We start from the raw sequence: 25,763 nt of genomic DNA, 5'->3' as shown, positions 1-25,763 counted from the left end.
ACATTTCCACTGTGAGAATTCTTGTTAGGCCATTTTTAAATAGATAGTATTTTGCTTTGCCAGCTATAATTTTGTATGCTGTTTTAATTGTAACGCTGTATTTCTAGTTTTTGCCTTGTGGAAAAGCTTAAGCTCAATACATTAGGCCTGAGATGGTTATGGTGACATGCCAGTGATAACAGCTATAGGTCTCATTGGTTCACTAGGAAGAGGTATTTCAGATGCCATAGCTCTGATCTGTATATTATGAAAAGTTACAACCGTGGCAGTTGTCCTGCTTTATTTACTATGTAACACATATATTAAAGCCAATAGGCCTTTGAGGGTGGATTGTTTTTACACCGTGTTGTAACCTACAGCCAGGTATTGTGTTACATGATTTCTCACTGATTAGTTTGTTGGGAAGGAGTTCAGTGCTGGTTGCCCTCTTTCACAAACCCTTCAAGAAGGAGATATGTATCCTAATTATTATTGCTAGAATCTCTTCAGAAGGCCTGACAGACTTAACTGTTTTCCAAAATATAAAATAAAATCATTAAGATATTTATACATACATACTGGACTTTTGAGACAGCACTCTTCTGACACTGGTCTGACTAAGTGTAATTTCCACTGTGCTTCATCTATGACAGTGTACTGCATGAGGTAACGGTTCAGTCCATGTCAGTCACTGGTTCCCTTGTCCCGATAGTAATGGCATTTTCTTATCACATTTGCAACCTCACCTGAAAATAAGTGCACTTCAGTGTCAATGCTGGTTGGCCGGTCCTTTAGTTTTCAATCTTCTCCTTTTGAAATTTCTTTTTTTTTTTTGCTTTGGTCCTGAGTTTTTTTCCTCTTAACCCATTCTCTCCCTTTACCTCTACCTGCCCCATAATCTTAAAACCCCCTTGCCCCCTTTTATCTCTGTCTGCCTTGGATTCCTAAAAACACCCTTTACCTGGCCCTGAATCCTAAAAAGCCGTTATGTCCCTTTACGCCCACTCGCACCTGAAACCTAAAAAACCTTTGCGTCCCTCTGCCTCTACCTGATCCTTAACGCTTAAAAACAAAACATAACTTGATGCTTAAATCCACCTTTTTCCTAAGTGACATTAAAAAATATGTAATTTAAAAAATATATATACCTGTGTGGTAAAGTACAGATTTGTAAACCAGCCAAAAATGGCCTACGTGGTACTTACCGGCATTGTACAGACCTTCGTTGCTATGTACCATATAGTAAAAATTGCGTGGTAAATGTTAAATACCCTTTGCTTCTCCCCTTTTTAGTTTTTCTTAAGAGGATACTAGCGCTCCCTAGGCAGTGCTAATGGGCTGCGTGCTTGCCACTCAAGCATCCTACTTGGCCACTTCTCTAAATCAGATGACCATTATAAAATGTGGTTTTCCATAATGTATCATTAATTTATCGTACCAAGATGTACAACATGTAGGTTCTAAACATGCTAGCCATGCTGAAACTTAAAACAAACACAATACACTTTGTACAAAACTCTGCAAGACAGGCGCCCGTTGTTATGTTTAGTTTTGTTATTGCAAGCATATGGTTGTCGTGCTTAGAGGACAGCATGCTTTTTTTCTGCTTGCATTCTGTTATTTGAAATTGCTATGGTGTTGAGTTTTTGTGTGTTTTATTGTGGTTGTGTTAGAGGATGAATGCAAGAATAAGCATGGATAAATGAATAGGTGCATGAGTGCACAAATGAGAGATAGAGTGCCTGATTTAGTGCCCAAATCCATCAGTGACACAAAACACAATTTTATTCATAAGCTAGTCCTGATGCTATTGCCAATGCTTGTTTAAAAAGCTTATTATTGATGAAGCTTCATAAAGTGATTGCAATAGAAGTATAAATTGTTGCTTATCCTTTGGGTAGTGGTAATTCATTTCTGGTTCTGACTTAAGTTATGGTAAACAAAAATGTATGGTTAGAGCAACTTATGCTCAAAACTATGTTGCAATTGTGTTTCACTATACTGTAACTGCTGTAAGGCACTTATGTTAAACAAAAGCCATTGATCGCAATACTATTGTAAATGTATGCAACAAAAAATATTAAAGTTTCGGTACACTGTTGGTGAAGCATTAACAGGTTTTGGGTAACACATGACAGCATGTTCTAAAAGTGTTCATTCTACTTTAAAGGCTGTCAGTATCACTGGTAAAGAAGTCTTCAGTTTTAAAATGATATCCTACGTAGATGCTACAGAAGGTGTTGCCTACACAGATATGAATATAGTTGATAGCCATATTAATCTAGTAGTTGGTTGCATCCAAATCATTTTTGTCAACAAGTTCATTTCAAGAATTTTGGTAAGTACATCACAAGTTATTTAATTTTGACCTTTGCAATCCATACTTTGTTGAGATATGTTCCTGTAATCCAAGTTTGGGTGATCCTGGGATGCATTTAGTCATTCTTTTTTGTGCTTTCAATTTTTTTTTATTCTACCTTTAAACACGAATAATGACAGTTGCTGAGTTTTCCTCAAATGGCTCATGAACTGTGTGTCGGGTAATGACGAGCTGACTTTGCAGGTTGTGGGGCATAATTGCATAGATCGCCATCGCTGGGGAATTTCAGTGTTTCAGATTTTGGATTGTAACCATATTGTTCCTGCAGCTGAAGTTTATGAACAAATTTGTGTTTTATGACGTATTGTTTTGTGATCTGGGCAAACCACTGTCAAATCTCTTTATCAAAGGTTTTCTATAAGTGATTTTCTTGATTCTGTAATGAATTACTTTGGCACTTGTGCAAGGTATCCACTGGGTGCAGAATTTTATCTTTCTGCAATATCCTGCTTGATGTCCACATGCTCAAGATCCAGATTCAGACAGCTCATCAAGTATTTGTTTCCCCTGCATCCATGCTGTCAGTAAGGCAGGTGTCATCTAAACCATCCCTTCCACCCTAACATGGATGAAAGTGACTAGGCAATTTACAACTGACCTGCGGGAGGCAGGTTGCTTCAGTTTGGGAGGAGGAGGGACTACACAAAATCTGCTCTCAATCCTTAGGCAGGGTAAGAAAACACAAATTTTATATGTGGGCATCGATTTGTTGATCTCAGTCCAAGGAGATGGAATGATGTGCTTGGCTACATACTGTAACAGGATTGTGCCACAGGAAAAGGATCTGTGAAATAGTGGTTTCTACCCTAATCGGATTCCTCTCTGTTGCCTCAGCCAAGGCCATAGGCTTTAATAACCCTCCCTCTTAGAATTGAAGTGAAGATTGAGGTAGCCTTCTTTATTTTTGAATCAGTCCACACTTTTGTTTTGTTGTCAGGAGAAGAGTGTAGAATGAGGGGTGTTTTAGCTGCACGGCTTTGTGGGTCAAAACTTGACGTTTCCTGACCAATGCATCAAACGTGAGCAGTGTTATTAGCAATCAAAAATACATTTCTTATGTACATTACAGAGTTGGTGATAGCGACTCTGTAGTTCTGATATTGTCAGATATAATTTGTTTTTGTTTTTGCAATTGATGATTTTCCTCTGCTTATACCTATGGCACCATTTGATAAATCTGCATATGCAAGAGGCCATCATGCCTAGGAGTCGCATTACTGTTCTGACTGGCAGGCAACAATGTAGTAAAAAAGGAGCCATCTTGTTCTGGAGATTGAGAACCCTCTGAGGATCGGGTTTAGAGATAGTCATCGTGTAATGATGCGTGGCCACTCTATGTATCATAATGGCTGATTCACTTACAACCCGGGAGAAAGGACTCCGAAGGTTGTAGGGGTGTCCTGCTCATGGAGGGGCCCCCTCACACTTAGAACCGAGCACCCTGCCTTCAGGACTGAAATGCCTGCCTTAGGGGTGACTAATAGGTTTTAAGTGTAGTGACGCCAGATATAAGCTATCTTATGCCAGTCGTAAGTGATGCTAGCCCCAGCTTACAGAGTTAGCAATGGCAGGCCTGTAGTCACAATTTGAGTGGTCTCTCATGAATGGCATAATACATGCTTCAGCTCATGAGAGACCCCTGGTGTACCTATGCCCTGGGTACCTTAGTACCATATACTAGAGACTTACAAGGGCACACCAGCAACCAATCCGGAGTGTACCTAAGTACTCACCATGTCCGATTTAGGGGAGAAGCAGGATCCCAGTCAGACTAGTCAGTACAAAAGAATGACATCAGCCAAAAGTGGGGGTGACCATTAAAGCAGATCCCACTTCCTACACCAGTGATGCCATCCTCCAAAAGGAAAATAGACGAAGGGTATAAAATCTGTTTGAAGAAAAAGAAGGACATGGCTACTAGCCCTATTCACCCCATTACTCATACCCCTCCACCATCTTTACCAGTACCTATTATACCACCCTCAGATCCTCTATATATCACACCACAGGGCTCTCCTTGTACAGATCCTGATTCAAGGGATGGGCATGACACTTATGTACAACCACCAACAGATCCATGGGATGATTACAATATAGATCCTCCTACAGACACAGACCCGAATCTATACCCTGCTAAACCTTCCCGTCGCGATGACAACGCCTCATATCGGGAGTTAATTGCCAGGGCAGCCACATACCAAGGAGTCAAATTATGCTAGGAATCTTTGGAAGAAGAAATGTCTTATTTGAAATTTTAGGAACCACTCATAAGACAACACAGTTGTTATCTATATCTGATAGAGACTTCTAGCTGTGGATTCCCTACCTTTGAATTTCTCAGGCGACAGGCTGGATCCGGAAACTTTTGCTGAGCAATACCCCTTCCGCCCGGGTGGGTGGCTTCATTCGGCTCTGCATGTTGGTGTCGTTAGCGTTGGTTATGACGTTGCGGTACCTATATATGCACCACCCAGGGGCGCAGACGTCAGTTCTTTTCTTTCCCTACCAGTTAAGCGCTGATCCGCTAAGAGCTACGCGTCTGTCGCTTTTGGACAGGTTTTCTCTCGACTTTTTGTGGACTTCCATATTTTTACCATCGTGTGCGAGGATGTCTTCGAGGAAGACAGGGTTTAAGCCATGTGGGGCCTGTCCCTGCATGATGTCCGTAACCGATCCCCACCCTGTCTGCCTTTGGTGTCTTGGGTGCGACCACAATTCGAAGTCGCGCGCTGACTGTGGGGCTATGGCTCCTAAGGCCTTACGGGAGCGAGCTTTGAAGCTCTTTGCGGCCTAACAGTCGACACCGCCAAGCAAGACTCCTCGGTGGTCCCAATCAAGGAAGAGGTCACAGGACCGCTCTTGGTGCCCAAAGTTCTCTTCATCCCATTCAAGGTCGTTGGGACACTCGAGGAAGAGGCACAAGAAGAAGATAAAGTTCAAGCGGACTCCATCTTCACCTCGACTGTCATCCGTCGACGAAGGAGATAAGGAACACCGACGCTCTAGGCACGGTTCTACAGGGCCGGACCCATGATCGACTTTGCGCCTCCCTCCTTTTCCAGGAGCCGGAGCGACCCCGCTCAGATCAAAGAGTTGTACAAGGTCATGCGCTGCGTATTTGTGGGAGCCAACGCCTCTGGTGAGTGTTCTGGCCAAACAGGTTCGGAAGGGGCCCTGTCTGATTGGATGCCGTCGCTCCTACCACAGTTCTGGTGGGGTCTCAGAGATCTTATCTCGGATCTGGGACGAAGCCGGTCATGCCACCCCGACCATCCCCAGCATCTGAACCGAACTCCGTGCCTTCGGCGCCAGCAGTACCCATCGGCGGTACCAACCCAATCCTTATCCCCGACGACACAGAGTCAGAACTATGTCGTTTGACGCCGATTCCAATATATATTGAATCCAGGGGTTCTATATTGTTGCCTGAACACTTAGTGGGTGTGTTAGGCTCGGGAGAGGAATGGGACGTTCTGAAACATCAGGATGAGTCTGCAGAGCACTTTTACTGGTATGCGGAACTTGGGGAAACCAGTGGACTGGCGGCTTCTCCTGATACTGGCATGCTCTCTACACCAACTGTGGGTACGGAGGAGGGGGCATCTTATTCCAGCGTGGTCAAGATGGCAGCTGAGGTCCTTGGACTGGAGCTGCCCTCTGTGGAGGTCAGCACTAATCTCCTGACTAAAGGGCTTCAGCCTGGGGCTCTCACCCGCAGTTAGTGAATACCACGTGCTTATTGGGCTTTTTATCTCACTCCCTTTAGGAGTGGTGCGCAACTGCTGCCACAAGTCCCAGAGGAGGCCTGGGCTGTGCTCTCTCAGGCAGTTAAGGACAGGAGAGATGCATCAAAATTCAACATAAGATGTGGGCTTGATACAATGAATTGGCTGGGCAGATCGATTTCCACAACTGTGGGCTTGAGGCTCCACGCCTGGCTTCTCGGGTGATGTCCAGGCAAATCTGGTCTACATGCCCTTTGATGAAACCTGCCTTTTTGGGGAAAAGGCAGTTTCGAACCTAGTGGGGTTCAAGGACTCCAGCTATGGCCAGATCCTTTGCCCGTTCAGTCCTGCCGGACTTCCTAGTTTTGAGGTACTGGTCCGTAACCCACCGCCGGGATGGTATGGCTTGGGTATCCAATTCAAAGGTAAAGAATCTTTAGCTAGAAGTCTCTATCAGATGAATGTGCACTTACTGGATCTTTAAAGATTTTATCAGCATGCCTCATCATACCTTTTAATGAACAAGTTACTTAGCTTCGGTAATGCATAATCTGATAGAGACTCTATCTAGCTGCAGATTCCTTCATCCCCACCCATGCCTCCCCGCCTTGTGGACTAATGTTGTAGGGCTAGGGTTACTCCCCCTTGTCAGGGCCCTAGTTTTTCACACGACTAGGTGCATATCTAGGTACCCTACGTCATAGCCGCCAACATCACATGGAGCCGATTGGAGCCACCCTACGGCGCCTGCAAGGGTTATTGCTCAGCGAAAGTTTCCAGATCCAGCTTGACGCCTGGGAAATTCAAAGGTAATGAATCTACAGCTAGATAGAGTCCCTACCAGATAATGCATTACCAAAGGTACGCAACTTGTTCTTTAAAGGCTATAACGAGGCATGCTGCTGAAATCTTTAAAGATCCAGTAAGGGCACGTATTATAACGCCTAGGGTGGATAAAAAATATAAGCCCCCACCATCTGACTCAATTTTTATTAAAAGCCAGCTTCCTTAGACGAGTCCAATGCTCCTAAAAGAGCAAATTCACAAACTTCAGTTGATGCACCACCTCCAAACAAGGAATCCAAGCTAATAGATGCCTCAGGCAAGAGAATGGCTGCACAATCAACCAACCATTGGCGTATAGCCAATACACAAGGTCTTTTGTCTAGGTACGATATGGCCCACTAGGATGAAATGGAAGACATACTCCAATATCTCCCGGTGGAGCATAAGAAAAGAGGACAGGAAATAGTACAGGAGGGAAAACTAATTTCCAATTCCTCCGTTAGGTGTGCGTAAGATGGTGCTGATATTGCAGCAAGAGGAGTTAGCTCTAGTATTCTCCATAGAAGACACGCATGGTTAAGACTCTCTGGATTTAAACCAAAGGTACGACCAACAATAGTTAATGCCACATTCAATAAGGAATATCTTTTTGGCCCTCAATTGGATGAATCACTTGAAAAAATGAAAAATTACCTAGAGGTGGCAAAATCTATGGGAGCGCTACTGTCACCCTCTAACAGAGGCTCCTTTTGCTGCTCTTTTTATAGGGTAGGCTGAAAAAGTACCTTCACAGATGCCGACACATATTCCTATAAACCGCAGTATTAATCCTCCACCTCTAGACGATTTTACAAAGGTGGTTACAGAGGAAACCATTTTAAAGGGAGAGGTAGAGGTACGCCAACACGTACCTCTCCATCTCCCAACAAGTAGTGACTTGATAACAATACCCCCGATCATCAGACACCTGTTGAGGGAAGACTGCATCAATTTCTTCCCGTTCGGCAATCAATAACATCAGACAAATGGGTGTTGGACATTATCCAACATGGTTATTGCCTGGAGCTCGCCAGCAATTCAAGCTCCCCCCCACCCCCCCAATATACAACTTTGCATCCACAAACTCTTTCTAGAGCACCGACAACTGCTCAAACAAGAAGTATAAGGTCCTCCAACAAAATGAGCTAAAGTACCAGTTCCAATTCAACACCAAGGATATGGGGTTTATTCACCTTACTTCCTAATCCCAAAAGAGGACGGTTCCCTTCGATCAATATTAGATCTCAGACCTCAAACTTGTACATACTGTCAGAAAACTTCCATATGGTCACACTTCAACAGGCCTTTCCTCTCTTATAGCAAGGCGACTTTATGTCAACAGTAGACTTAACGGACGCTTATTTTCACATCCCTATTTACCTAGCACATCGCAAATACCTCAGATTTGGGGTAGTAGGAAAAAACCATCAATTCAAAGTACTCTCACTCGGAGTAACTATTGCACCCTTAGTATTTGCCAAATGTCTAGCAGTAGTAGCAGCAGCTCCTCTAAAAAGACAACAAATTTATGTCTTCGCATATCTAGACGATTGGCCAATCAAAGCCAACACATATCTCAAGTGTTTACAGCACACTCAAATTACAATAAATCTTCATCAATTGGGATTAACAGTCAAGGTGCAAAAATCTCATCTCTAACCTGCACAGCTACAACCCTATTTATGAGATATAGTAAACACTCAAACTGGTTTAGCTTATTCCAGTGCAGCCAGAATTCACAATTTTCAGACACTGCTACTACAATTTCAAAGCAATCAGTATCCAACAGTAAGGACTTTCATGCAACTTTTAAGGATGATGGCATTATGCATTGCAGTAGTACCTCATGCAAGATTAAACATGCGTCCTCTACAAGAATGCTTAGCACGTCAATGGAATCAATCACAGGGTCAACTAAAAGATCTGAAAGAGAAAATAAGTTATGGATTCCTCACCTTAGAATTACCCCCAGGCGTCAGACTTGAGTCGATTGACACCTGGTGCATGGAGGGATGTCGCGTTGGACCGGTTTCAAGGCTTGCGACTCCTGTTGCAAAATTGGTGTGGGTCACAGACTCGCACCTCGTGTGCCTTTGGTGCCTGGAGCGCGACCATGACCCGAAGTCATGTTTCAACTGCTGGACCATGAACCCGAAGTCTTTGCAGGAGCGGTCCCAAAAGCTTCACTAGGCCCGGCAGTCCCCTCCACGCCGTTCGAGGTCCCGGTCGAGAGGAAGGTCGCAGTGCCACCACCACCACTCGTCATCGAAGTCTTCGTCTTCGGGAAAGTCGAAACACAAGAAGAAGGTGAAGAAGCATTGTCGCTTTTCACAGGAAGCTGAAGGTTGTTGCCTGGCTAAGCCTGCGGAGCCTGTTGGGTCGACTCCGGCTTTCCCTCCCTTTCCGGGAGACAGAGCGACCTCTGCAAAGCTTCAAAGCTTTTACAAAGCCTTGCATTCTACCTAGGCCTTTGATGTCGGCGGCTTCGGTGCCGCAGGGCCCCCAAGGATCCAGGCCTGGATCCAGATCGGCGCCGGTCCACCTTGTGACACCACCTCCGGTGCCGAATCCAGTGATGACCCCCGGCCTCCCCCTCAATGAGGAAACGGAGCCGGACCAACGTCGCCCGACGTCGGGACCGACGCTGACCGGTACTTTTGTACCCCTGTTCTCCCCTGATGTTTCCTACCACCCTGAGTGGCTCACAGGAGAGGGTGAGGAAGACTGGCAGCGGTCTGTGGACCCTATTGCAGAACAGTTGGAGGTACCGGACTGCCGAGAGGAGTTTGGTGAGGCCAGGGTCTGACACCTCCCCAGACCTTGGCATGCTATCTCCCCCTACCATGGCTACGGAGGAGGGTGCATCTTACGCAGTGGTGTTGCGTAGGGTAGCCGAGGCCTTAAACCTAAAGCTTCCTACGGTGGTGGTCAGGACTAACCTCCTGACAGAGGTTCTTCAACTGGAAGCAGTCTCTTCGGGGCCCTTGCTGCCGTTCAATAAGGCCCTTACGGACATCCTTTTGGGTACTTGGTCCAAGCCCAACTCAGGGGCTCCTGTGGACAGGCTAATTGCCCGACGCCACCGCCCAGGCGACCCCATTTTCCTCTCTTCCCATCCTACTCCTGAGAGCTTGGTAGTCCAAGCCTTACTGTCCAAAGGCGCGTTCCCTAATGCACCACCGGATAGGGAATCCAAGAAGCTGGACCACCTTAGGAAGAAGATGTTTTCTTCCTCCAGCTTTGGGCTGCGGTTGGTGAACACCGCATGTCTATTGGGCTGTTACTCCCTCTCGGTGTGGGACACTGTTAGTGAGGTGCTGCCACAGTAACCAGAGGAGGCCCGGGCCGTTCTCTCCCGTGCTGTTTCCGAAGGGAGAGATGCAGCGAAGTTCCCCATCTGGTGTGGGCTAGACATCGCCGACTCACTGGACAGGACGATTTCCACGTCAGTAGCACTGAGATGCTACGCCTGGTTGAGGTCCACTGGCTTTTTGATGCCCGTCACCTGTTTGGCGACAAGGCAGACAACGCTCTCGAGCGCTTTAAGGATTCTATGGCTACAGCCAGATCCTTGGGCCTCGCTCCCACCTCCTGCCCAGCGCAGTCTGTTTTTCGCTCCTTTCGTGGCAGATATATTGTCACAGAAGGTAAGTAACTTGTTCATCTAGTGCTTGTAGACAGCCACACTCATTGCTCTCTGTAGTGGTAGAACACACACAACATCAATGGCCCTTTATTGACCCTGTTCCACACATCCTGCTCACAGCGGACGCATCCCTTACAGGGGGGGGGGGAGGGGGGGGCGGCGTCATCTTCAATATCTAACAGTTCAGGGTTTATGGGACACCAAACACAAGAGTCTCCACATAAACTACCTAGAGCTTCTAGCTCTTCACCTAGCACTAAAAGCATTTCTACCTCACCTGATAGGAAAAGTTGTCTTAGTCTGAACGGACGATACCACAGCTATGTACAAAAATAGGGGGGACACACTTTCTACAGTTATCACGCCTCTCTCAGACCATTTGGCGTTGGGTAATACATCACACAATCCTACTGCTGGCAGAACCCATTCCTCTGACGGACAACAAATTTGCCGACTTCCTCAGCAGGATGTGGCAACAAGTCCACGAGTGGGAACTCCACCCCCAAGTCCTCCTCCCATACTTCCAAAAAAGTGATTTCCACAAATAGATCTCTTTGCAACAGCTCAGATCTCAAAATGCCCAAACTTGGCCTCCCGGTTCCCACACCCTATATCCAAAAGCAATGCCCTATAGATTAACTGGTCAAGGATATTTGCTTACGCTTTTCCGCCTCTCCCTATTCTTCCATTTGTGGTTCGGAAGCTCAGGCAAACATCTCTCATCTTCATTTTGATAACTCCCACATAGGTTCGTCAACCATGGTTCACCACACTACTGGAACTTTCAGAAGTTCCACACCAGAAGCTTCACCTCACCTTAAACCTTCTCACTCAGAACCATGGTAATAATCCAAAGTTCCTTCCAAAAGTAGTCTCTGCTTTTCATATTACCCAATTAGTCGAGTTAGCTGTTTTCTTCCCTCAACCTGATTCTGTAGCAGAAAGAGCTCCTCATGCATTAGATGTTTAAAGAGCATTATTGTATTATATTGACAGAATAAAAGACTTTTGCAAAACAACTTTGTGTTGCTTTTGCTCCCCCTCATACAGGGAAACCATTCTACTAAAATTGGTATCTTTAGATGGATTGCTAAAGGTATTCAAACATGTTATATCAAAGCCAAATGAACTTTCTCTATACCTCCTAGAGCATATTCTACTCGTAAAATAGGAGCATCCACGGCCTTTTTAGGTAACATTCCTGTAGCTGACATTTCTAAAGCAGCTACATGGTCTACACCACACACATTTACTAAACACTTTTATGCAGATTTATTAACATAATTACAAGCTAATTTAAGACAGGCAGTCCTAAGAACCCTTTTTTTCAATCCCTTTTTCAAACAACTGCAACACCCACTGATTAGCCACCGCTTTCTGAGGGTACTGCTATACAATCTATGCAAAGCATCTGTATCTACAGCACACATGCTTCGAACAGATTATGTTACTTACCCTGTAAACATCTGTTCTTGGCATGTAGAGCTGTAGATTCACATGCGCCCTCCCTCCTCCCGGACACCTATGATCGTTGCAATTATCATTGTTATGATTCATATTATGTACACATGGACATCTCTATACTACACTTGTTTACTCCATACTCACCCTCTTGCGGGAGAGCAAATCTAACACTGTAGTTGATGCCCATGCGCACTATCACCGAAAGGTTGTCACCTTACCTTATGACTGGAAAACACTTCTTCAAAGAAAAAACAGCTTGCAAATATCTGGACCCAACACTAGATTGCAGGAGTATGCAAAGCATTGGAATCTACAGCTCTACATGCCAAGATGAGATGCTTACAGGGTAAATAACATAATCCTTTTGTGGCATGTATTGCTGTAGATCCATATGCGTCCACCCATCTCCCTGAAAGTCATTGATTGTTTCAGCTGTTACTCAGAAAATTCACATAATCACTTTATTTATATTTACATTGCATGGTCATCACTATAGGCTACTTTTAACTCCTCTTCTGCATCCGATGTGAGAAAAACAACCTGAAGATGGAGCTGATGACTGTGCGCATTACTTGGAAGAGTAGACATCACAGGAACTTGTGACTCAAAAGACTTCTTCGAAGAAAAACGTCTGGGCCCAACACTAGATGGCAGTAGTTAGTGTTCAGAGCAGGTGAACATACAGCACTACTTGCCACAAATAGATGATTAAGAGGTAAGTAACGTAAATACATGTGTTTTCAAAGCGTTATTTAATGGTGGCACAACAACTCTATGCGTTTCGGAGTCGATGCTCCTTGCTCACTCGCCGCGTGACTACCGTCACAAGAGGCTTGGGTAAGAGCAAACTTTGTGTGTGTATATGTGTGTGTATATATATATATATATATATATATATATATATATATATATATATATATATATATATATATATATATATATATATATATATATATACACACAGTGTGTGGCCAGTGACTATTTCCTGCAACCACCCACTTGGGCATTGTTCTAAGGCCTTTGCCAAGCTATATGTTTGAATGTTGTACTTTATTTGTTGAATTAAAAATCATGAGTTTTAAGAAAATGGTAATTTTTTATACCTAGTTCCTAATCCAAAACAGAAACAGCATGAGTGAGATTTTAATAAAAATCACGATTTTACAATGGTACATTAGATTCTGTCTCCTTTTTTATTTGCAATTTCCATGCCTCTGAGTGGATCCTAGCACTACCTCCTAGTTTGGCATCTCTCATAGTGCCTTCCCTTAGATGTAGATTTTATTTCCCCCACTACGCTAAAACTCTTGATTTTGATCACAATAGAAGTAAATCACGATTTTGGAAATCTCATTTTTGAACGGCCAGATTATACAAACTTTTTAACCCTTTCAACCCATCCAACACCTTTCTTTAATACTAGTATCTCAGAACCTACTGAATGGATTAATAGCAAACTATGAATTGCACACTTTGTGTGAAATTCTGTAATTTTGCCAAGTCTGGTGTAAATAAGTTCAATGATTTGCTGTAACAATGACTGCAATTTCATATGGGAGCTAAAACTGGAAAATACTTTGATTTTGAGGCCCCTATGCACACTTTATTGCATACAAGTTTGCATGATGTACCTTAGCTGTATATTTTGAGAGTGTCATTTGGTAGAGAGCCATTCCTGTGGATCAGAGTTATAGGCAAAAAACATGTCTTTACAATGGAAAATGAGACTGACCCATAACCACAATGGACAGCACTCTATACCTGTTCTCATGAAAATGTATTCAATCCATTGGCTCACAGTACAAAAATAATAGAAAAGCTCATAGCTCCTGTATTGTGCCATGTTTTGTCCCTTGAAATTTAGTCATGGATATTTCAGTCCTTTCTTTGTTTCCACTTACATCATTGTCTCTATTGGTACACATGCCATGCTCTCTAACCTTAGCACAGGTGGCGAATGAGACATGTAGTCCTCTTTTTTATGATATCCTTATGTTTATAACACTTATTTATTTCCTTCCGTCAGCCCTTACTAGATATTCATATAGATAATTGCTCTCATTTGTCTACGTGATAACTACAAATAAATTTTGGTCTATTGCTCTGCTCATTTGAAAGGATGAGGTTTCTAGTGTAGGTGTATGAGAGAGATGGCTATGTAATGAGGACTGATGGAAGGAAAGTTCATACCTACATGTGAAGTTTTTTGCAATTCTTTTTTTCTCTGTAGCGGAGAACACCTGATCCAATGGAAGTTAAAGTGGGAAAGTCCTCATCTTGACACACCCTCTCAGCAAATTACCTGAGTTCGAGGCATGTGGGCTGCTGAATTCATATCTGTGCATAGATCGCCGCCTAGTGTTGGGTCCGGATGATTGCACATTGTTGTCCTTGAAGAGTCTTCGAAGTATCATGAGATAGGTGGCTCCTCCCCTGGACTACAGTGCGCATGGGCATCCTCTCCATCCTTAGATTGTTTTTTTTCGCCATTGGGTTCGGATGTGCTTATCTTAGCTCAAGTTAGGAAACTTCTCGTCGGTACTGTTCCCGTTCGGTATCGACCAGTTTCTTTTGTGTTTTAGCACCTTCTTCACGCTTTTCGGATCCGCTTTGGTCCGAACATCGAACTTCGATCGACGATGGAATCGAGGACTCCCTTCAAGAGATGTCCTTTATGCCACGCGAAATACCCACACATCGACGTCCATCCAGTATGCAACAAATGTCTCTCACCGGATCACGATGAGTCGAAATGTATGGCCTGCGCCCGGTTCCGCTCGAAGAAGACTCTCCGGAATTGACGGGCAGCGAGATTGGAGGCACAGCAATCGGCGCCTGCCCCGGCCAACATCTTTAGCACCGAGGACAAAGACGCCGAGAGCGTAGAAGACGTAGACTCCAGCCACGCTTCCGAACACGACTCCCGATCGGAAGTCGATGAGGTGATCTTTGAGGGCAAAGACGTCGTCGAAGAGCTAGGAAACTACAATGAGGCCCTTGGGGCCGAGGAAGATAGCTCCAGCGAAGAGCTAGGCCAACCCGTCGATACGGAGGCCGAGAGACTAAGTTGTCATAAGGCTCAGGTCGAGGGATCGCCTGCGGGCCTTACCCGAGATCAGTCACACGGTTCTTCGGCCCCGCCTCAAGGCCCGGCCTCGAACATTTCACAGGAGCCATTATTATCGAAGACGACCGGATTCCCTTCAGTGAAACCGAAACCGTCCGTCGCACCGGTTACATCGAAACCGAAAGTGAAACAGGTTGCGATCGGATCGAAGGCTTCGAAGCCCTCCACTCCTTCGACGCCGGCACAGGTCATCGGCACCGAACGTGCCAAACGGGATTTCGGTGCCGAGCTCACCGCGACGGGTCCCGGCGCCGAGCCAAAGAAGAAGGCCCTCGGTCCCTACAAGGCGCCTCAGCCTATGGCACCGAAGATTACGGCCCAACCCACCAAGGTCAAGGTGGTTGACCCGTCTGCGTCGACATCGAAGACGGCGGTGCCTGCCAAATCATCGACTCCGACGAGCGTCGATACCTCCTTTCGGATCGACAACCCAAAGACTGGAAATAAGTTGGATGCCGCCTCGACGCCTACCTCTAAAGTGCCGATCGTGCCAAGGCGCCATCTGCGTTCACCTTGCAACAGGTCTCAGCATCGTTGCAACGCATCAGAGACCGGGCAACCCTCCACTCTACGTCGGGTCCCGAAACGCACAAGGCCGCAAAATCACACTCGCCGCCGGCGCATATCACATTTGAAATGCCGCCACCCACGGCACCGAAATTGTTCGAAATTCGGACACGTGTCCGCCAAACACAGTCACTATCCACTGGACAAACCGATATCGAGCCTTCACAGGCACACTTTATCGACGCCGACACTGGTAGGTTGATGCTCCGCAAGCGGAAAATCACGCCAGAGAAGGGCTTGGACTCATACAAAATTCCTCTGAAACACAAATTGCCGGCAGGTTCCGCACCAGTGCTTCATGAACACTTTCAACCCTTCCTTCAGGACCCGCCGTCCTTTTCTCCTACGCATTCAGAGGCAGACGCAGGAGAGGACTATATAGGTGATGATACCACCTACCCTGGGGATATCGATCCTGATGATCAATTGCAAGACCCAGATCAGGCATGGGATGACCCCACCGACCAGGGTAACGCACCAGATACTCCTGACACGCAGCTTTACAATATAAAGACATCTCCCACAGAGGACACTGCTGCCTTTAATGCCCTCATAGAACGGGCTGCTGCCAATCATGGAGTGGAACTCCATTCTGACACTGTAGAAGAAGATTTCTTAGTGGACACTTTCGCCTCCTCTGAGAAAACCGTCAAAACTCTGCCAATGTTGAAGGGAGTTTTAAAACCTGCAAAAGACATTTTTAAAGAAACAACCAGGGCACGGGTGCTGAACCCCAGAATCGAAAAGAAATACAAGCCTGCACCCGGAGACCCTATGTACATTAAGGGTCATTTACCTTTAGACTCCATGGTTGTTGCTAATGCTCGCAAACGAGCCCATTCACAAACAACGGGTGATGCTCCTCCCCCCGACAAGGAGTCCAAAGTGCTGGAGACATCAGGCAAAAGGATAGCAGCGCAAGCGGCAAAATTCTGGCGCATTGCCAACACACAGGCACTCCTGGCCCGTTATGATAGGTCCCACTACGACACACTAGAATCACTGCTACAACATTTGCCAGATGAATACAAAGAGGCAGCGGAGCTCCTTATCAGAAAGGGACAACTCCTTACAAATGCGTCCATCAAATGCGCACTGGATGCAGCCGACACTGCAGCAAGGGCGATAAACACGAGCGTCATGTTGAGGAGGCACGCATGGTTGAGAATCTCAGGCTTCAAGCCTGAGATTCAGAACAATATCTTAAATCAACCGGTCAACCCAGACTATTTATTTGGCCCTGAAGTTAACACTACCCTCGAAAAAATTAGGAAAGACTCTGAAACTGCAAAATCAATGGGGGCTCTGCAGTCGCAGCAGTTTCGTAGTGGCTCCTTTCGTCGCCCCGGGAATAGAGGAGCAGCTAGAGGTCAGGGGTCCCAGCAGCAGTACAATAAAGGGGGCACGCAAAGTAACTATGAGAAAACCACTAGAGGTGGTTATCGTGGATCCAGCACCAAAGGCAGAGGACGTGGGTACGGCAACACCAGGTCCTCCCCCAAAAACAAACAGTGACGCCTTCTCCCTGCCCCCGACCACATAACACCTGTTGGGGGAGACTCCAGCAGTTCCTGTCAGTCTGGAAAACCATCACCACAGACAGGTGGGTCAGGGACATTATCCAGTATGGTTACTGTCTAGAATTAACGTCCACTCCACCCAACATACCGCCAAAGCACCGTCCTATGTCCATAGCACTTGGCATTATTGCAGCAGGAGGTACTAAGTATGCTGCAAAAAGGTGCAATAGAAGTCGTGCCCGTCAACCGACAGGGGACAGGGGTGTACTCTCTGTACTTCTTAATCCCAAAAAAGGACGGTTCTCTTAGACCTATACTAGACCTGAGACCCCTCAACCACTACATTCTATCAAACATTTCCATATGCTCACCCTACAGCAGGTTCTCCCGCTCCTCAGTCAGGTAGACTTCCTAGCCACACTGGACTTGAAAGATGCGTATTTCCACATACCCATACACCCATCGCACAGAAAATATCTCAGGTTCACTATTCAGGGGCATCACTATCAGTTCAAAGTTCTCCCCTTCGGAGTAACGACGGCACCCAGGGTCTTTACCAAGTGCCTAGCGACAGTGGCTGCACATCTACGGAGACAGCACATTCATGTCTTCCCTTACCTGGACGACTGGCTTGTTCAGGCAAAGTCAGCCCAGCAATGTGCCAGCCACATGTCCCTCACCATTCACCTTTATCACAGTCTGGGATTCTCACTAAATTACCCAAAATCACATCTTCAACCCGCACACGTACGACAGTACCTGGGCGCGACCATAAACACTCTGGCAGCCACAGCTCAGCCAAATTTAGTGAGGATCAACAGCATGCAACTGCTGATCACAAAGTTCAAACCTCAACACTCTCTTCCAGCGCGAGTGTTCATGCAGTTGATAGGCATGATGGCCTCCTGCATTTTCATAGTCCCGCACGCGAGACTACATATGTGCCCGCTTCAGAAGTGCTTAGCACGTCAATGGAATCAGGCTCACGGACAATTAAAAGACCTAGTGTTGGTGAGCGGTCGGGCATACAACTCTCTGCATTGGTGTAATCCACAAAACCTTTGCAAGGGCCGACCGTTCCAAGAGCCTGTTCCGCAAATAATACTGACAGCGGACGCCTCTCTCCAGGGATGGGGAGCTCATGTACTCAATTACACAGTGCAGGGACTATGGACGACACAGCAAAAGAAGATGCACATCAACATTCTGGAACTGATGGCAATCTTCCTAGCCATGAAGGCATTCAAAGTACACTTGTGCAACAAAGTCGTGTTGATCCGGACGGACAACATGACTGCCATGTACTACATACAGAAGCAGGGAGGAACACACTCTCCACAGTTGTCTCATCTGGCTCAGAGCATGTGGAAGTGGGCCATTCAGAGGAACATATTCCTCATGGCGGAACACCTCCCGGGCAAGGACAACCAGATGGCGGATCTGCTCAGCAGACACAGCTGCCAGATACACGAGTGGGAGCTACATCCGTCAGTACTCCAACCATACTTCCAACAGTGGGGTCATCCAGAGATAGACCTATTCGCCACAAACGAAAACGCAAAATGCCCAAAGCTTTGCCGCCAGGTTCCCACATCCGCAGTCACAGGGCAATGCAATATGGATAAACTGGTCCGGCAGATTTGCGTACGCTTTTCCCCCAGCGCCATTAATACCGCTAGTGGCACGCAAACTGCGACAACACTCACTGACACTCATCCTAGTTGCTCCCACATGGGCACACCAACCATGGTACACCACCTTTCTAGAACTTTCCGTGGTGCCGCATCAAAGGCTACGGATCACACCCGCACTTTTAACGCAGAACCATGGCGAAATTCAGCACCCAGATCCGCAACAGCTGAACCTGGCAAACTGGCTCCTGAGGTCTTAGAGTTTGGCTACCTAAACCTGCCACCTGAATGTATGGATATCATCAAGGAGGCCAGAAGACCCACAACCAGAGCTTGCTATGCGGCTAAATGGAAAAGGTTTGTCATTTACTGCAACAACAATGACATTAACCCGCTGGACGCATCCATTCAAAACATCATCTGTTACCTCTTACACTTATACCGATGCAATCTGGCATACAACTCCATACGTATACATTTAACCGCGATAGCAGCCTATCTTCAAAACAGGCAGCACCTCTCTTTATTCAGAGTGCCTGCCATCAAAGCCTTCTTAGAGGGACTCAAACGAGTAATTCCCCCAAGACACCCACCGGCACCAGTGTGGAACCTCAATGTGGTCCTCACCAGATTAATGGGTCCACCTTTTGAACCTCTCCATTCATGTGAGATTCAATTCCTCACCTGGAAAGTAGCTTTCTTAGTGGCAATCACTTCGTTAAGAAGAGTTAGTGAACTCCAGGCACTAACCATTCAAGAGCCATTCATACAGGTTCACGCAAACAGTCTTACTACGTACCAACCCCAAATTCATGCCTAAAGTGATATCGCAGTTCCGCATGAATCAGACTATTGAACTGCCTGTTTTCTTTCCAAGTCCACAAAATGTCGCAGAGAGAATGCTCCATACACTAGATGTAAAGAGGGCCCTCATGTACTATATAGACAGAACAAAGGATTTTAGGAAAACAAAACAACTTCTCGTTGCCTTTTCTCCACAACACAAGGGCAACGCCATTTCCAAAGCAGGGATAGCCAGATGGATCGTTAAATGTATTCAAATTTGCTATCAAAAAGCTAAATGCACATTAACGATTCCCCCGCGAGCCCACTCAACACGAAAGTTAGGGGCGTCCATGGCTTTCCTAGGAAACATTCCTTTACAAGAAATATGTAGAGCAGCCACATGGTCCACTATACATACATTTACCAAACACTACTGTGTAGATGTACACTCAAAACAGCAGGCAGCTGTAGGACAGGCTGTTCTCAAAACTCTTTTTCAGACTGCTGCAGCTGGCACGGGCAGCCGCCGCTAATGGAGGGACTGCTATATAATCTATGCACAGATATGAATTCAGCAGCCCACATGCCTCGAACTGAATATGCTACTTATCAGTATGTATCTGTTCTTGGCATGTAGGGCTGCTGACATTCATATCGCCCACCCTCCTCCCCGGCGCCTGTAGCGGCTGCAGCACTCAGAATTACTGTATAGCATGGTCATCACTTACTGTATCTACTCCATCACTGCCACAACGGCGAAAAACAATCTAAGGATGGAGAGGATGCCCATGCGCACTGTAGTCCAAGGGAGGAGCCACCTATCTCGTGATACTTCGAAGACTCTTCCAGGACAACAATGTGCAATCATCCGGACCCAACACTAGGCGGCGATCTATGCACAGATATGAATGTCAGCAGCCCTACATGCCAAGAACAGATGCATACTGGTAAGAAGCATATTCAACACCACTCCTTAAGGAACAGGGATTGCACTAAAAAAATAGTGTTCTCTCTTTTGGAGTGCTTTCACAGGAATGATGGTCTGCTGTCTCTTGCAGCCAATCTCTAGGCTCACAAATCGCGACCTGCCTCATGGAATTAATTAGACATGTTGTTCTATGACCATCTGTGATTTTCTATTTTGTCAACAGATCTGTTATTTTAAAGGCCTGTTTGCAAAATCTTATTCAGTTCATAAAAGATTGGTCACATTTAGAAAATCAAATTTTAGTACCTCTTGCCCATAATCCTGTTATGCATATATCTGGCAGGCCGTTAATAAATGCCACATGCTATAGTTCACATGCTATAGTTGATAGAACTCTTTTAGCCTCAGCACTTATATTTTCATTTTTTAATGGAAGATTTATTGAATGCACTCATAAATTACAAGGTTGATAACCAATAACTCTTTAAATTACTACATCTTTTACACAAAAGTGGTTTCATTAGTAATGCAGTTTCCTGCTGATAGGAAACTGCAAACAGTTCCCTGATAGCTTCTCTCTAAAACGTGAGTCTTCTTCTGCATGCCCCAGCAGCACTCAGAATTTCCCAGAGTAATTGAGGTAGACATAGAGCATGTGCATCAGTGTGTTTTCTGTAATGTACTAAACTGGGGCCCAATCTGAGTGAACTGATCTCTTTTCTGTACATTTAGCACTGAGCGTCACAGGTCAAATCCAACATTTGGACATATTTGAACTGAATTAAAGTTTCCTGCCTTTTCTTGCCTACCTCTAGTTTTGTAGGTGTACCTGCAGAACATCACTGACAGCAATGTCATAGACTTACTTGGGCCCTTTGCACATAAGAGCAGTTATATTTTGAAGCAAATAGACTTTTAAGAATTATTGCTCTTCTGTAAATTGTTAAATTATAAACCAATAAGGGTAGCATCTCTTTTATTAGGATCTGTTGGATTGTGCCGGAGTATTATTTCATGAACTCAATCAACTAAAGTAATATCTTTTCTGATGGATACATCTGCCTGTGGATGCCTCACGTTTTGAATTACCCCTGCGCCAGCATTCCACAGAATATTTGTCATAGTTCTCCCATGTTGACGAGGACATCACAATAGCATGACTCCGCTCGTGACTCCGTATGACGTCACTGGAGCCATAAGAAGACCTCGTCGGGGTGCTGACGTCAGTTCCCTTTTTTCCATGCCGTTGACGTGGAACGGTTTTTCTGGGACTCTCCATTACTTTGTTACAGTTACCTGTTTCTGTGTAGCTGTGCTATTGCTGCACCAAAGAAGTCAGGATTCAAGTCCTGTAGGGAGAGTGGGGTTCATAAATCCGTTACAAACCCCCACGAAGATTGGCTTCAGTGTGTGTCGTCAGAGGATGTTCACCTTGTTGGAGGATGAATCCGAAGGCACTTAAAGAGCGAAAAGCTAAGCTTTTCAAAGCCCAGGGAAGAAAGGACAAGAGAGTCTGTAAAAGTTGACGACCACGCATACCTCGAGGTCGTCCAAAAAGCACAAAAAGAAGTGTCGTCATGGATTCCGACGTCGGTCTTCGAAAGGCAAGTCTTCGAGGTTGGCTTCTCCTGTTTAGCCGCGTCATGGTAAAGACATTTTGCCTTTTTTGCAGGAGACTCCGGTCCACTCTCCGGCGCCAGGGGATTCGTCGGTGCCTAGGGAGTCTGTTGTAAATGCATCTTAATGTATTTCTTGCTTACTGTTCATGTTAGTTCTTACTTCTAGAACATTCATTATGTTCTAATTCCAGTGTTGGATTCTAGGAACGCCAGTTAGCAGTTGGTCAGCTGGCGAGGAGTTGTTCTGCCTTCTTGTCTACAGCATTAAACTACAAGCTGTACTTACCGTGTTCCAGCGATGCTTCTTTTCAACAGAGTCGTCTCCAGCTCCTCTGGCTTCGCCATCCACGGCCCCGGTGTCTCCGGCTACTGCCACAACCCGCCCTCGATCTGATCCAGAACAGGCGGCTCCGGATCCTTACCCTTCCTTTCGGGGTCCATGTGTGAATCCATCGCATTTTCTCAATGCGATGTTTGGCATGCTTGCCAAAGCAGCTCACTGATACGGTGCACCAGCTGGCCCCGTTGGTCTACTTGCTTTCAATTTAGGAGTCCCTCAGCAATATGCCCAGGCACCTTTCATGCCCTTTATGCTCATGGTAACTTCATGGCATCTCCCGGCGCCGAGATACTAGACATCGGTTTTACAGTGTCCTGCACCGTCTGGTTTTGGGCTGATGCCTTCCCAGCTTCGAGCAGCGCCGCTGACCGCCACTGAAGGTCCTCCTTCGACTCCGGTACCATTGTCGTCGACACCAATCATGAAGATGTGCTCCAGGAGGGAGGCCCAGAGGCTTTTGGAAGAAGAGGAGTACCAGGGACAGCAGAATCAAGCAGAAGAAGGGGAAATCTTTGGTTCTGTGGATGACGTGTTAGGCCTTCAGGAGGTCAGTGGCTTGGACACTTCCAATGAGTGGGAGCTTTCGTCCCCAAAGACAATGCCTTCTCAAGATGTGGCTCCTTATCATACTGTGATCAGAAAGGTAGCTGACCTGTTGGAGCTGCAATTGCCTACAGCTGAGGTTAGGTCTAATTTTTTAACTGAAGTCTTGCACTCTCCGTATTCAGTGGTTGAGCCTTTACCACCATTCAATGAGGCTTTAACCGAATCATTTCTGGACGTATGGCAGAAGCCATTGTCTGCCCCGGCAGTTTCGAGAACAGTAGCGAGGTGCTATAAGCCCGCTCCTGGGGATCCTCTCACCCTTCACCATAGAGCTTGGTGGTTCTAGCTTCATGTTCTTCCAAACAGTCGACTGGATCCTTTCCCACCACCCCGGGGGATAGGGACTCAAAAAAGCTTGAACAACCTGCCAAAAAGGTTTTTTCCCCAGCATGTATGGTCTTAAAATACGCAAACGCTACATGCTTGTTGGGAAGGTATATCCATTGTTTGAAGGACTGAGCCAAGGAGGTGGCTCCCAAACTGCCTGATGACGTACAAGGTAATTTTTGAGAGGTGTTGGCTGATAAACAAGCGGCAGCCCGTCAGGTTATTCAGTCGGGCCTGGATACGGCGGACTCAGTTGCCAGGGTGATGGGCTCCTCGGTGGCTACCAGTAGGCACACCTGGTTGAGATCGTCTAGATTTTCTCCGGATGTGCCTTTTGATGAATCCAGGCTCTTTGGAACAAAGGCAGATTCTGCTCTACAACGCTTCAAGGATAGCATGGCCACTGCGAGGTCCTTAGGTCTGCAGTCCCAGCCTAGGGGCTATGGATATAGAAGATTTTGTGGGTATGGAAAGACTGCTTCCTTTTAAGGTCGTTGGCAGCAGCAGAACCCACTGTAAAAGTCTTACAGAGGCAAGGCAAGAGGCCGTCTGTGGGGGCCCTCCCGGCAACTGTCGTCCTCCTCCACCTCTCCTGTTCGCCCCCCACTGGTTCTACAGGGAAGCAGCTCTAGATCCCCCATCTTGGAGCATGTTGGTCCCGTAGGAGCCAGGGTGTCTCATTTTCTACAAAATTGGAAATCTGTTACATCAGATCTTTGGGTTTTGAATCTTGTAGAAAATGGGTATACCCTTCCTTTCCAAGAGTTTCACCCTCCTTACCCTCCTAGCCAGGGCTGGTGTTCGGGGAACCATCTGTTGTTCCTTCAACAGGAGGTTCTAACCTTACTTTGGTGCGATAGAGGTTGTTCCGGAGCAGGAAAGGGGTCTGGGATGCTACTCCTGGTATTTCCTGATCCGTAAAATGGACGGTTGTTTGAGGCTCATCCTAGACCTAAGAGTCTTGAATTTTTACCTCAAGTAGGAAAAGTTCAAGATGTTGACCTTAACTCAGGTTCTGCTGGCACTGCAGCAGGAAGACTGGATGGTGTTGATTGATTTGCAGGATGCGTATTTTCACATTCCCATCCTGAAGTCTCATCGCAAGTATCTCCGTTTCACTGTCGGATCCCACCACTACCGGTTTGCGGTTCTACCATTCGGGCTTACTTCCGCACAGCGAGTCTTCACAAAGGTGATAGCGGTGGTTGCAGCTCATCTCAGAAGGTCGGGTAACCCGGTATTCCCCTATCTGGATGACTGGCTACTCAAGGCGAAGTCTCCAGAGTTGGTTCTGCATCATCCACGGTTAACGGCTCGACTGTTGTTCGACTCAGGTTTTTTGATAAATGTACCGAAATCTCACCTAGTACCCTCTCAGCCAACCTGTTCATAGGGGCATGTAACGCCCTGAACGTCTCAGGATCGTTTAACAGACACGATAATGAGGACGCAACCACTTGTGAAGGGTTAGTTATTTTAATGAAGGCAAAAATAATACAAAGAATAAACAAAAGTTATAGTCACTGGAATCCTCCAGGCTAAGTACGTTACCAGCCCACCGCACGGATGGTCCTAACCGTCCTCTGCATATACGCCGATCCCGGCGTATGCCAACAGAGGGCAGAAATGAAATGGCCGACAATGCCAATCGGTAGGCTGTGAGGGGCACGAAGAGTGTTGGGGAGAATCGAGGAGTCAGGGAAACACCCAGCCGGGGTCTCTACCTGAAGGGAGCAGCCGCTCAACCTCTTCCTCAGACTGCACCGGGACGCGGAGTCACCTCCTGGTGATGCGTCACCTCCTGGTGATGCGTCGCCGATACCCCAATCAAAAGCAAGAAGACTGAACCGAGAGCAGCCGCTCGATCGATCCTGTGGACTTCCGAGTCTGTAACGCGGCAAACACCTCCTGGTGTGCGTTACAGCTGGCAGTCCCTGTATCTCTGGTCGGGCTGGGAGTTACGACTCCAACCAGCAAAAGCGCCACTGCGCTTTGACTCAGCCGAGTCAAAAAGCGAAGCTCAATGGTTGACCGGTAGAGCTTCCGGGTCCTTCACAGGTGACGATGGGGCAAGACACGGCCCAGGGAGTAACGACTCGACCTACCTCCGTTCTTGCCTTACTGGAGCACCACTCCGGAACACTGCTCTTCACGAAGCAGGTACGTCGGTGTAAACACAATATCCGACAGCGTTGTACCTCCCGGTTCCTCCCTTTATAGGGCGTGTTTTCCTTGAGTTATGTAACAGCTCTCCTGTTTACATAAGGGCGTGTGTTCCTTGAGTTATGTAACA

At 46.4% G+C, this 25,763-nt stretch overlaps 1 protein-coding gene across 3 annotated transcripts in view; it reads left to right on the top strand.

The window, feature by feature from the left end:
* VPS13A (vacuolar protein sorting 13 homolog A) overlaps nucleotides 1-25,763 on the top strand; it is a 2,314,464-nt gene that overhangs the window by 686,537 nt on the left and 1,602,164 nt on the right. For all 3 annotated transcript variants that reach the window (XM_085633365.1, XM_085633382.1, XM_085633374.1), the window contains exon 32: nucleotides 2,150-2,317. In XM_085633365.1, coding sequence (XP_085489491.1) covers nucleotides 2,150-2,317 — 168 coding nt within the window. The remainder of the gene's footprint in view (nucleotides 1-2,149; nucleotides 2,318-25,763) is intronic.

This window comes from Triturus cristatus, chromosome 2_1 (assembly GCF_964204655.1).
Source record: "Triturus cristatus chromosome 2_1, aTriCri1.1, whole genome shotgun sequence".
NCBI classification, from domain to species: Eukaryota; Metazoa; Chordata; class Amphibia; order Caudata; family Salamandridae; genus Triturus; species Triturus cristatus.
Note: the sequence above shows the minus strand (reverse complement) of the source record. Positions and strands in the feature narration are given on the sequence as shown.